Genomic DNA, 11,140 nt, shown 5'->3' on the forward strand with positions numbered 1-11,140 from the left:
AAGGCCGGTGTCTCCCGCCTGCTGACGGTCACACCTACCTTTTCACTCCATGCCCACAGTCCGACTCCAAGGAAGACCACTCCAGCCAGCTGGGCAGGGCGGGGAGGGGAGGAAAGAGTCGGGTCAGGAGCGGCCAGCATCTCCAGGGCAGCCTGGGGTGCTCGGTGCAGGCAGGCAGGCGGGGCCCAGGCTGTCCCAGGTCCTCTGCCAGCCCACACCGAAGCCTGCATCTCAGGCTCCGTCAACTCCCTTTCTCTCCCCAAGTACCCCGTGCAGGCAGGGCACGCAAGCCTGGAGGGGACATCCCCACCCCCGGGGTCCCCAAGGCCTGACTGCCCATGTGCCAACCCTGAAAGGCAAGCCTCGGCCCTCCTCTCACACCTCAACCGCCTCATCAACGCCCTCTGTGGCTGCCTTCCTGCTCCCGGCCACCCTCCTATTCCAGCCCACTAGACAGTGCTGGACGGCTTGGCCCCGACCCTTTCCCCTGCCCCCAACCCCGGAGGGCCTCAAGATTCACCATGGCTTAAACACAGTCTACACACGCTAATTCGGAATCCAGACCTCCTGCCCTGGACGCCCTCCCCCGTCAAATCCCAGTGACAGGGTGCCTCGGGGGAGGACGGGCTCGTAAGGAGTGTCCCCACCCTTTCCCAGTCCCCTCAGCACAGGGGGTGGGGGGCGAGGGGGCCAGGTCCTCGCAGGTGGGCTTCCCATCCTGTGGGACTTGCCCTATGTACCCTGACAGCCCACGACAGAGCCTGGCCTCCCAGCCCAGCCCAGCCCAGCCCCGGCTGCCATCTCCTCACCTCCACCATAGATGCCCGCCTGCGTTCCTGGACTCCACACCCCAGCCAGGCCCCTGCCAGAGCCACCTGCAGTGCGGCCTATCCTGCAGCCCTCCTCCGGGCAGCCATCCACACGCCACTGCCCAGGCCTGTCCTGCAGGGCCCGTCCCAGCTCCCAGCAGCGCGTGGCCCTGTACAGACGCCTCAGAGCAGCAGCGGCTTCCCTCGAGGCTGTGCGGTTGGGCCTGCCGATCCCCAACACCCTCCACCACCCTGCCTCGGGGCCTGCATCCTGAACCAGAGCGCTGTCCTCGGACCGCGACACGCCCCCTCGGCCTGGGTCAGCAGGCTGGGGATAGGCGACAGTCCTGCTCTCACGTGAGCACCTGCCCAACTGCTGTCTGACTGCTCGCCCCCGGTGCCACATGGATGGCCTGAGCACCGTGCAGGGACACCCTCGCCACCGCCTGACACGGGCCATCCCTCGTGCCCCGTGACCCATGTTTCCACGTCGGGACGGCCACGGCCCACCGTTTACCCAGTGGCCCAGCGCGGTGCTCCTCACTCTCCCACTCGCGAGGGAACAGTTCAGCCGGTCGGCAAAGGAGCTCTGTCAGCAGCCGGAGGCCAGGATCCCAGAAAGTCTGGCCATGGTACCTGCTGTGTCACCCAGACGCGAGCCCTGGCACCACCCTGCTCGGGGCCCCGGCTGTCCCTGAGCTGAGGCCATGGCACCTGCTGTGTCACCCAGACGCCAGCCCTGGCACCACCCTGCTCGGGGCCCCGGCTGTCCCTGAGCTGAGGCCATGGCACCTGTCTCCTCCATTCTGGTCTCTTGTTTATTTTTTTTAGAGGTTTCAACCTCACTGCAAGTGTACTCACTGACTAGAGAGACAGAGACAGAGAGAGGGAAAGTGAGAAATCACCACCCTAGAGGAGAGCGGGACAGCCATGCCGCAATCCCTTCTCCATTCTCCTCCTGGGATCCTGGGCATGCACGCACATGTGCCCAGCATGATTTTCAAGTCACCAGGTCTGGGACTCAAACCACGGTTGGCCATGTGGGAGTCCAGCGATGTAACCACTGTGGCCCCTGCTGGCTACATCTTCCACTCTGTTTTAAAGGAAGAGCTGAAGTTAACTTGCACCAGAAAGACAGGAGCGTGGGGTCACACGTCAGATCATGTGTTCAGCAAGCATAGCCTGAGACGGTAACTGCGGGGGAGGGCGTGACTGCCTGGACGCACAACGGCCGGGGAGAAGTGGCAGCCATTACCCTGGCTTTGCCGGGGGCCCAGCCCTGACGCCGGGCAGCCTGGGCCTTCCACTGGGCACCACATCGGGGCCGCGGTGGCTGCCCGGCTCCAGGGCCAAGGGCCCCATCCTCAGGTGGCCAGCTGCCCTGCTCCCCACAGGCAGGTGTGGGGGTCACCAGGTATTCAACAGTGACCTCCCAACTCAGGTGGCCGGCCTGCCAGGATGCCAAGGGGACAAGCTGCTGAGCCTCTGCCCCTGCCGCCGGGAGGGCTCTCAATCTCTTTCACTCTCCTGAGGCCTCTAGTCCGAGCCCTGCCGTGGCCCCCTGGGCTAAGAGCACCCTGGGCCGCAAAGGGCAGTGTGCCCGCCCATGGAGCTCAGGAGCAGGGGCCGGGCTCGGGCCACCAAGCCCCAGGAGAGCACTGGCCCCGGTCACTTGGGGGACGCTGAGCTGGGCCAGGTGGTGTGGCAAGGAAGTTCCTCACTCCACCAGGTGACACAGGTCTGGGGTCCTTGGAGCGGCCTGCGGACAGCTAGAGATCAGCAGTGGGTCAGTGACAACACCTTGCTGAGAGCTGGCCCTGTGGTGTGGTGTGAGGAAGTTGGATCGCACGTGGCTGACCAGAGTTCGAGTCCCGGCCCTGCCGCTTAAAAGCAGTGACGTGATCAGGCCCGCTGGGGTGCTCTCACTTCCTCCTCACCCCTCCCCAGTGCAGACACTGCCTTCTAACAGAGAAAACAAGAACTTTTTAAAAAGGAAGACAGACCTCGTTGGGTGTGCCTGTCTATTTCACTCTTACTCCCTCATGGGCATGGAGAAGCACATAAACTGTTAAAACCTGTGCTGGACTAACACATGCCCGGGACTGTCCCCTCTGGCTGCCTGGGAACGCAGCCCCATGGCCTGCACGCAGCGTCTCACGTCCCCACCGGGACACCATCCCGGGCACAGCCAGCAGGCTTCCCCACGTCCGCTGTCTGTGGGCTCACACGCACGCTCATGGGGGCCCAGTGGTGGGGCCAGCCCTCCACAGGGCAGGGGGAGGCCGGGCCCAGCACTTGTCCCCAGGCACACCCCGCACCATGCTCCGCAAGCCAAGGAGAGGAAATGCTTCCCAGGGCAGGCCCCTGCGGGCTGGGCCGGTCCTGGCCAGGTGCCAGCTACACGAGACCCCACCCATGGGCCTTCTCCTCGGGCCCCACCTATACTCCCTCGTGCTCTCCCTCATAAAGAGAAGTCTGAATTATGGCAAAACACATCAACTGTACATAGCCCAGACTTTACCTTAACCAGTTTTAAAGGTTTGCGCCACAGGGCACCTGTGTTTGCCAGAGAGACAGAGGGGAAGTGAGAAGTCACCCCGGGGGACAGCCACGGTGCAATCCCTTCTCTCCATCCTCCTGGGATTTGGGGCACATGCACACGTGCCTGGTGAGATTCTTAAGCCGCCGAGTCCAGGACTAGAACCACAGCCGGCCGTGAGGAAGTCCAGCACTGTAACCTCTATGCTAGCACCTGGCCCGTCTTAGCCACTGAGAGCCACCAGGGCACTCAGCCCAGCCACCGTCACTCCCACCACAGAAGGCCTCGCCCTCCCCAGCTGCACTGCCACGTGACTGACTCCGCACCCCAGGAACGGCACGACACAGCACGTGTCTGCACCTGTTCACCCCGCTAAACCGCCGTGCTGCGGCTGGACTGAGAGCTGCCTTGCCGCGGCTGCCCGACACTCACTGCGCAGAGGCCACTCAGCACTGACTGGTTCAGCGGCAGTGGACACTTGTCGGTTCCCACCTCGGGCTCCAGGGCAGTGCTGCTGTCAGTGCGGGGTACAGAGACCTCAAGACCTCGCTTTCGTCCTGCACATGCACCGCGTGGAGTGGTGAAGGACACGGTCACTCTGCTTGCGGCTTTCTGAGGCCGCCACGCTGTTTCCCCGCCAGCGCCACCACTCTCCTCCGTGCCGACGGTGTACAAGAGTTGTGCCTTCTCCACGGTTCAGCGAGCATTTGCCATTTTCTGGTCTTTTTTTTAATAGTCATCCTAATGGGTGAACAGTACCTGGCTGTGGTTTTGATTTGCATTTCCCTGAGTCAAAGCAAGATTGTGGCTAGAAACAGACCTAGCATAACAGAAGGATGATTTCTGTAGCCTCCTGGTAAGGGGGCTGGGTCCCACAGGGCCGCAGTCAGCTTCCATGAGAACAACAGGTGCCTGAGTGCACATGCACAACCCCGACAGGGCGGAGACGGGCAGGGAGACTGCGGCCAGAACGGGCCCACCGAGGGTGCGTTCTGCCTCACTCTGTCTCTCTCTCTGGAGCTACTAAAGAGAAAGGGTGATGAAATGGACAGTGATCTCCACGTGCGGTCAGCTGACAGCGTCTCCCCAGCACGCATGCTCTGACAGCTCAGGACGTCCAGTCCCACTCACTCCCCATAGTCAGGATCAAACTGACACAAAGGCCCATGGAGCCCACATCCCTCACCCAGCAGGCACTGAGTCACTGGGAAACCAGCCCCAGAGCACTCCGGTGTCCACCCCAGCACCGGGACCCGCCGGGACGACCCGCACTGCTGCTCACTGTTGATTTTATTTTTTGGAGAGGTTTTTGCCATAGGGCGCGTGCGCTCGCCAGAAAGACGAAGACAGAGAGACAGAAAGCGAGAAATCGCCCCCCAGGGGGGATGGTCACACCGCAATCCCTTCTCCTCCATTCTCCTCTCGGGATCTTGGGCACGCACGCACATGCGCCTGGTATGAGTTTAAGCCACCGGGTCCGGGACTCGAACCGCGGTCAGCTACATGGGAGTCCAGCGACATAGCTATTATGCTAACTGCTGGTCCCCCTCACTGTTGATTCTTGAAAACAAAAAGCACAAACCTCTGGCAAACACTGTGCAGACTTTACTTCAGAGCACCCTGGGACAGGCTGGGGGATAGAGGGAAGCAGCCTCATCCCATTCCCTGCGTTTTAGAAACAAACCTGCTCGGAAGACCACTCTCAGACCTCCGCAGCAGCCCCACGAGGCACCGGGAAACACTCATGCGCAGAGGACAATGGAGGCCAGCAGGAGCTCTCGGTCCAGGGAGAGTCCAGACCGGCTTGGAACGGCCCAGAGCCAGCCTGGCAGCTCCTGCAGTGCCATGCACGCCCCAGAGCTGTGCTCCCAGGCCTCACCCACAGGGGTCATGATGGCAGACCCCACAGGGCCCAGCTGTCCCTTCACGTCCCAGCCGAGCTCCCAGGCCTCAGCTCCCTGCTGTCCCCGTGTGTTCCCATGTCCCGCCCGTGCACACTGACTGAAATCCAGAACTCTCAGCTCACACAAAGCCTGGTCCGCAATGGAGGACACCATGCCCTCCCCCAGCGAGCACTCGCCCCACGGTGCATGTGGACGCTGCTATAAAATTCACGGCTAGGGACCAGCAGTTAGCGTAATGGCTACGTCGCTGGACTCCCACGTGGTCGACTGCGGTTCGAGTCCCGGACCTGGTGGCTTAAACTCACGCCAGGCGCGTGTGCATGCGTGCCCAAGATCCCGAGAGGAGAATGGAGGAGAAGGGATTGCGGCGTGGCCATCCCCCGGGGGGTGATTTCTCGTTTTCTGTCTCTGTCTGTCTGTCTGTCTGGCGAGCGCACACGCCCTATAGCAAAAACCTCTCAAAAAAAAAAAAAAATCCGCGGCTACAGGTGCCACCAGGCGGCTGGCACAGCTTTCCTGCATAGGCTCTGCTGAAAAAGCCACTCAAGTATCGGGGTTGTCACGGCCCCCCGGCATGGCACCGAGAGTTAGTTAGGTCAGCTGCAAGAGTCTGAGCTGGGTGAGGGCACTGACGGACAAGGGCCCGGCCCGGCACCTGGGGGTGGGAGCGCCGAATGGGCGGAGGGCTCTCACCCGGGACACCACAAGTCACACAGTCAGGGCTCCGCTGGGAGGGAGCCGGGATTCGTGGACATGCCCAGCGATGCCTATTTCAAGGACGGCGACATGCTGAGTGCAGGACGCGGGGAGGGCGAGCTGTGGAGTCCCGCCCGCTTTCCACAGGACAGAGACCCCAAGCACACGGAGCGGCTGCCTAAAAGCAAGGGTGAGGAGCAGGTGAGGGGCCAGCAGAGGCACGGTGCGGAGGGAAGCCAGTCCCACATGCTGACAGCGTGGCGTGAGCCCTGGACCTGGCAGCGTGGAAAAGACTCTGGGCATGGGTGCGAGCCCTGAAGGCGAGACGGAGGGGTGGGGTGCGGCATGCCGGGCTGCGGGCGCTTCCCAGCCGTCCTCTCTGGCGAGCACACACACCGACCGGCAGTGCTGGCAGTTTGAAACCACCAATTCTGGGACCAGCAGGTGGCACGGTGGCTGAGGCGCCGACTCCCATGTGGCCAACCAGAGGAGTCCCGGACCTGGTAGTTTGAAAATCATGCCAGGCATGTGTGTGCCCAAGATACCAAGAGAATGGAAGAGAAGGGACTTTGGCGTGGCCATCCCCGGTGATGTCTCACTTGCCCTCTCTCTGGTGAACACACACCCCCTAAAGCAAAAACCTTTAAAAAAAAAAACGATCAATGACAGCCACTTCTGCCCACCCGCATCACACGTGACCTGAGTAAGCCGTGGCAGCTCCTGTCCGTGTGGACATCTCCCTGACTGCTCTCAGCCAGCTCGGAGTGGAGGGCCCTACTCACGTGAGTGCCGCACCCTGGGGCTCTGGCAGCCCTTGCCTCCCCTCGCTGTCACACACCCCTGATGACAGCGCCAGGCTGCGGTCCATGTGAGGGTCCCTGACAAGGACACTGACGCCCCAGCAAGGCCAGCGAGAGCCACCACCTTGCCTCTGCTCCATCCCCAACTCAGCTGTGCCCCACCCGCCCCTCCTGCAGTCACTCCAGGACCAGACTTCCAGTTGTCCCCTCCGAATGAAAGGAGAAGGGTCCCGATGGTGCTGGGACCTGGGTGGCCTTCCACAACGGCTCCTGGTGCCGGCCCTGCACCTCTGCGCTGTGCATGCCCCGTACCCTGTCTCACAGAGCTTCTTCCTCAGATCCGACTCAGCAGCCTCACCCTGGGGCACCCTGGGAGCCCTCCCAACCACCTGCCGAGGGGACCAGGGCCCAGGGCAGAACCAGCCTCTCGCCCTGCACCCAGGCCAGGCCCACCTCACACGCACCGTCTCCAGCTGCAAGGCATCACCAGGGTGTTCCTGGGAGCAGGGGACCCTGACTAGGGACTGGAACCAGCTCCTGGTGGCCTGAGTTCTCCCACCGCAGCCTGCCGCTGGCTGGCTCTGAGTCGGGGCTTGGCCACCTGCCCCCACTTTCCCGAGCCTCGCGGCAGGCAGAGCAGACGTCAGCGAGGACGAAGGGCGGGGCCTGACTCACCCAGAAGACGATGTTGTAGCTGAAGAGGAGGTACTTGTACCAGCAGCTCACCTCCGCGCTCGCGTAGATGTGGTAGTGCATCTCCCCTCCGGAGGGCTGCGGAGAGAGGGCCGATGAGGGCGGGCTCGCCGGGGCTCCCACCTGCCTCCTGCTCCCCAGGGTGCGGGCTGGGGTCCCTGCAGGCGACTCGGGCAAGGAGTGAGCAAGGCAGGCCCAGACAGTGGGCGGCCACGCCCCAAGGCAGGCCCACCTGGCGGTGGAGTGCAGTGGGGGCTGGGGCGGGGCCTGGCATGAGACCCTGGTGGAGTTCCGCCCGGAGACAGGGGACATGTAAGGGCCATCACAGCTGAAGTGGCTTCTGAGGACAGGACTCGGGCCTGAGTCTGCCTGCCCTCTGAGCTCTTCCCCTCATACCACGCACGGATTCCACTACGGGAGAAGTCGGGCTTCAGGGGTGACAGGGCTGCTGGACGGGGCTGGCGGTCAGGACGCCGATAAGCCCGGCAACCGGAACCACAAGCGACAGCACGGCCATAGCTCATCCCTCCCACCCACCGCTGCCGGCTGTGGTGGTGGGCGTGGCCGCGAGTGGAAACAGGCAGGTGTGGGCATGGCCTGGCCTTAGCGGCAGAGGGCCTGACCGGGGCGCCCCGACCCTGGGCTCTCTCTGAGAAGCCCCAGCCCCACCCTCAGAGATGAGTGAGCTAGCACTGGCCGCAGTGATCGGGGCCCAGGGACTGCCCGACCCCAGGCCCCTGCTGCGCTCCACCGCAGGACCCCCTGCCCCTGCGGCTGTATGAAGCCCAGGCTCACAGCCCTCGCGGACACACCCTGGAAAGGGCCCAGGAGCAGTGGGGCCCTAGGCGTTTATACGTTCACCTCCCAAAGCCCCTCCGAGTGCCATTTAGGGACACCTCCCAGGCTTCCTTTCTGAACCCCAGTGGTATCCAGATGACTCCTCCACCACCCCCTGCCCAAGGCAGTGGGTGGGATGGCCAGGGTCTTGGGCAGGCCAGGGGAGCGGGATCTGAAATGCACAGGTGCGACCCTTCCAACCCCAGCCCCCCACCTCCCATAGCCCCAGAGACCAGAGCCACGGCTAGGACCCTACAGACCCCCAGGCAGGGCGGGGCGCCCCGGACCTGTGGGAGACCAGCTCCCGCAGCCTTCCTGGGAGTGGGCCACCGACATTCCGAGCGCGGCCCTGAGGGACAGAGACCTTTCTTTGTCCAGAATCAGGTCCTGTGCCTCTAGGTGTGGAATACGCTGCAGGTCTATGCCAGAGCCAGGGCACCATGAGGCCTACCGTCAGCGACCCCACGCATCACGCTCAGCACACCTAAATGCCTGCCTGCAGCCCAGAGCATGGCTGTGACGCCGGGGCTGGACCCAAGGCCACCCATGCAGCTGTGTGAGTAACCCACGGACCTGCAGAACCATCCAGCCCCTTCATCCTCCGTCAGTCCCGCCCTCCCCCTAGGCCCAGAGGGGCGGCTCTGGGGTGGGGCAGAGCCCGGGTGAGCTCCCATGGTGTGGAGTTCAGCATCCCAGGGAGGAGCTCCAGGGCCACCAGCAGAGGGTGTCACATCTGCAGAAACCCAAGTGGGAGGAACCAGCAGTTAGCGTAATGGCTATGTCGCTGGACTCCCACGTAGTCAACAGCGGTGGCTTAAAACTCACGCCAGGCGCGTGTGCGTGCATGCCCAAGATCCCGAGAGGAGAACAGAGGAGAAGGGATTGCAGCGTGGCCATCCCCCCTGGGGGGTGGCTTCTCGCTTTCTGTCTCTCTCTCTCTCTCTGTCTGGCGAGCGCACGTGCCCTAGGGGGCCGCCGGCGCAATAAGGAAAACCCCCCAAAAAAAAAAAAAAAAAAAAAAAAAAAAAGATAACCAAGTGGGCAGTAACAGCAACAGCGCTGACCCCGAAATCCAGATCTGACCCAAGAGCCATGTCTGTCAGCTACCCAGTCACCAGGCCAAGGCAGAGTCTAGGCCACCAGGCTCCCAAGCCTGTCACGGGACGTTCATATGCCCAACACCATGGCATCCACCCCGAGAACGCACACGTATGCAGTCACCTGCGCATGTGGGCAGGTGAGGGGTCCTTGCTTCCCAAAAGACACACGTTACCGGGCACAGAAGCACCAGAGCTGATGTGCGTGTGTAGACAGCAACCACCAAGGCCTCAAACAGGGCCAGCAGGGGTTACATCGCTGGACTTCCACGTAGTGGACCACGGTTCAAGTCCAGGCCTGGTGGCTTAGACCTTACACAGGGCGTACGTGCGTGTGTGCCAAGATGCCAAGGGGAGCATGGAGGAGAAAGAGAATGCTGCGTGGCCACCCCCCGGGGCGATTTCTCATTTTCTATCTGGCTCTCTGGTGAATGCACAATGGGAAAAACTCTCTGTGGAAAACAACAACAAAACTCTTAACAGAAAAAGAAACCTCAAACTGTCTCAACCTAAGAGCCTATTAAGATAAAGCATTCGGAAGCAAACAGGAGGCATATGTTTGTGAAAATGGTAGCGAAATGGTGCTGAGTCATCTAGTGTGCACCCCGAGGGAGTCAAAATCAGAAATGGACGGAGCAGAAACACTTCTGGGGCACACTCACGTGCTCACACCCAGGGAGCAGGCATCCTGGGCCGTGCACTTCTTTCACTTCTGAGGAAAAGAAAAGCTCCGAAGGACAAGACCACCCCCACAGGGCAGACAGGGCCTCTAAAGACGCCCCACGGCTGAAAGCACCGCTGAGACAGAAGGGCCAGCCCCGGCGAGGCGGTAATGTCACTGCACACCTGACACGAGATTCCACACGCCCAGACAACCGAGGGCATGGGCATTACAGCACAAAGACCACGGTCCACGGCCCCGGAGACAAGGCTGACGGCCCAGAACCACCTGCACACTGGTAACTTAGCAAGCGACAGCACGCTCACACTGGCAGTGGACAGCCGTTACTGCCCTCCCGTGAGAACGCGGCTGACCTCCCCAGACAGGCAGACTGGCCAGACGAGAACCATACACGCGTGGCCAGGAACTGCCTGCAGGGAACAAGCCGACAGGAGAAAACGGAGACGTGGCGAGTCGCAGCACGAGTGGGAGCACGCAGTTAGGGACAGCTCAGAGCTGGGGTCAAAGGCCACAGTGTAACACGCGAGCATAGTCACAACTGCGTGGGACGGCAGATGGGAAAGTGACCTCCACAGCGCTCTGACACACAAGTACCACTGTCGCCTTCGTGCTAGATGTAAATCGAGGTGCTGCTGGGGGACGGCTAGAGGACCCTAGCACCTGCACCAGCTGTAGCCCTGGTGGGGTGTGGTGGGCGTGGTGAGCCACTGTGGGCCGTGGTAGGCCATAGTGAGTGCAGTGGGCCGTGGTAAGCATGATGAGCCGTAGTGAGCGTGGTGGGCGTGGTAGGCATGGTGAACATGGTGAGCCGTGGTGAGTGTGGTGAGCGTTGTGGGCTGTGGTGAGCCATGGTGAGCTGTGATGGGCGTTGTGGGCATGGTGAACATGGTGAGCCATGGTGAATGTGGTAAGCCATGGTGAGCATGGTGAGCCATGGTAGGCTGTGGTGAGCCATGGTAGGCTGTGGTGAGAGTGGTGGGTGTGGTGAGCATGGTGAGCCATGGTGGGTGTGGTGAGCATGGTGGGCTGTGGTGAGCATGGTGGGCCGTGGTGAGCCATGGTGGGCTGGGGGGGGGCAGGGGG

The 11,140-nt window shown here is 62.2% G+C and overlaps 1 protein-coding gene across 1 annotated transcript in view; it reads right to left on the reverse strand.

Moving 5' to 3' along the window:
- TSPAN14 (tetraspanin 14) overlaps nucleotides 1–7,519 on the reverse strand; it is a 22,831-nt gene extending 15,312 nt beyond the window's left edge. The window contains exons 1-2 of the mRNA XM_014582218.2: nucleotides 7,424–7,519; nucleotides 39–89 (exon numbers count right to left, since the gene is read on the reverse strand). Coding sequence (XP_014437704.1) covers nucleotides 39–89; nucleotides 7,424–7,504 — 132 coding nt within the window. The 5' untranslated portion in view covers nucleotides 7,505–7,519. The remainder of the gene's footprint in view (nucleotides 1–38; nucleotides 90–7,423) is intronic.
- Between the last annotated feature and the right edge of the window lie 3,621 nt (nucleotides 7,520–11,140).

The sequence above is a fragment of the Tupaia chinensis genome, unplaced genomic scaffold (assembly GCF_000334495.1).
Source record: "Tupaia chinensis unplaced genomic scaffold, TupChi_1.0 Scaffold142854_1, whole genome shotgun sequence".
Lineage (NCBI taxonomy): Eukaryota > Metazoa > Chordata > Mammalia > Scandentia > Tupaiidae > Tupaia > Tupaia belangeri.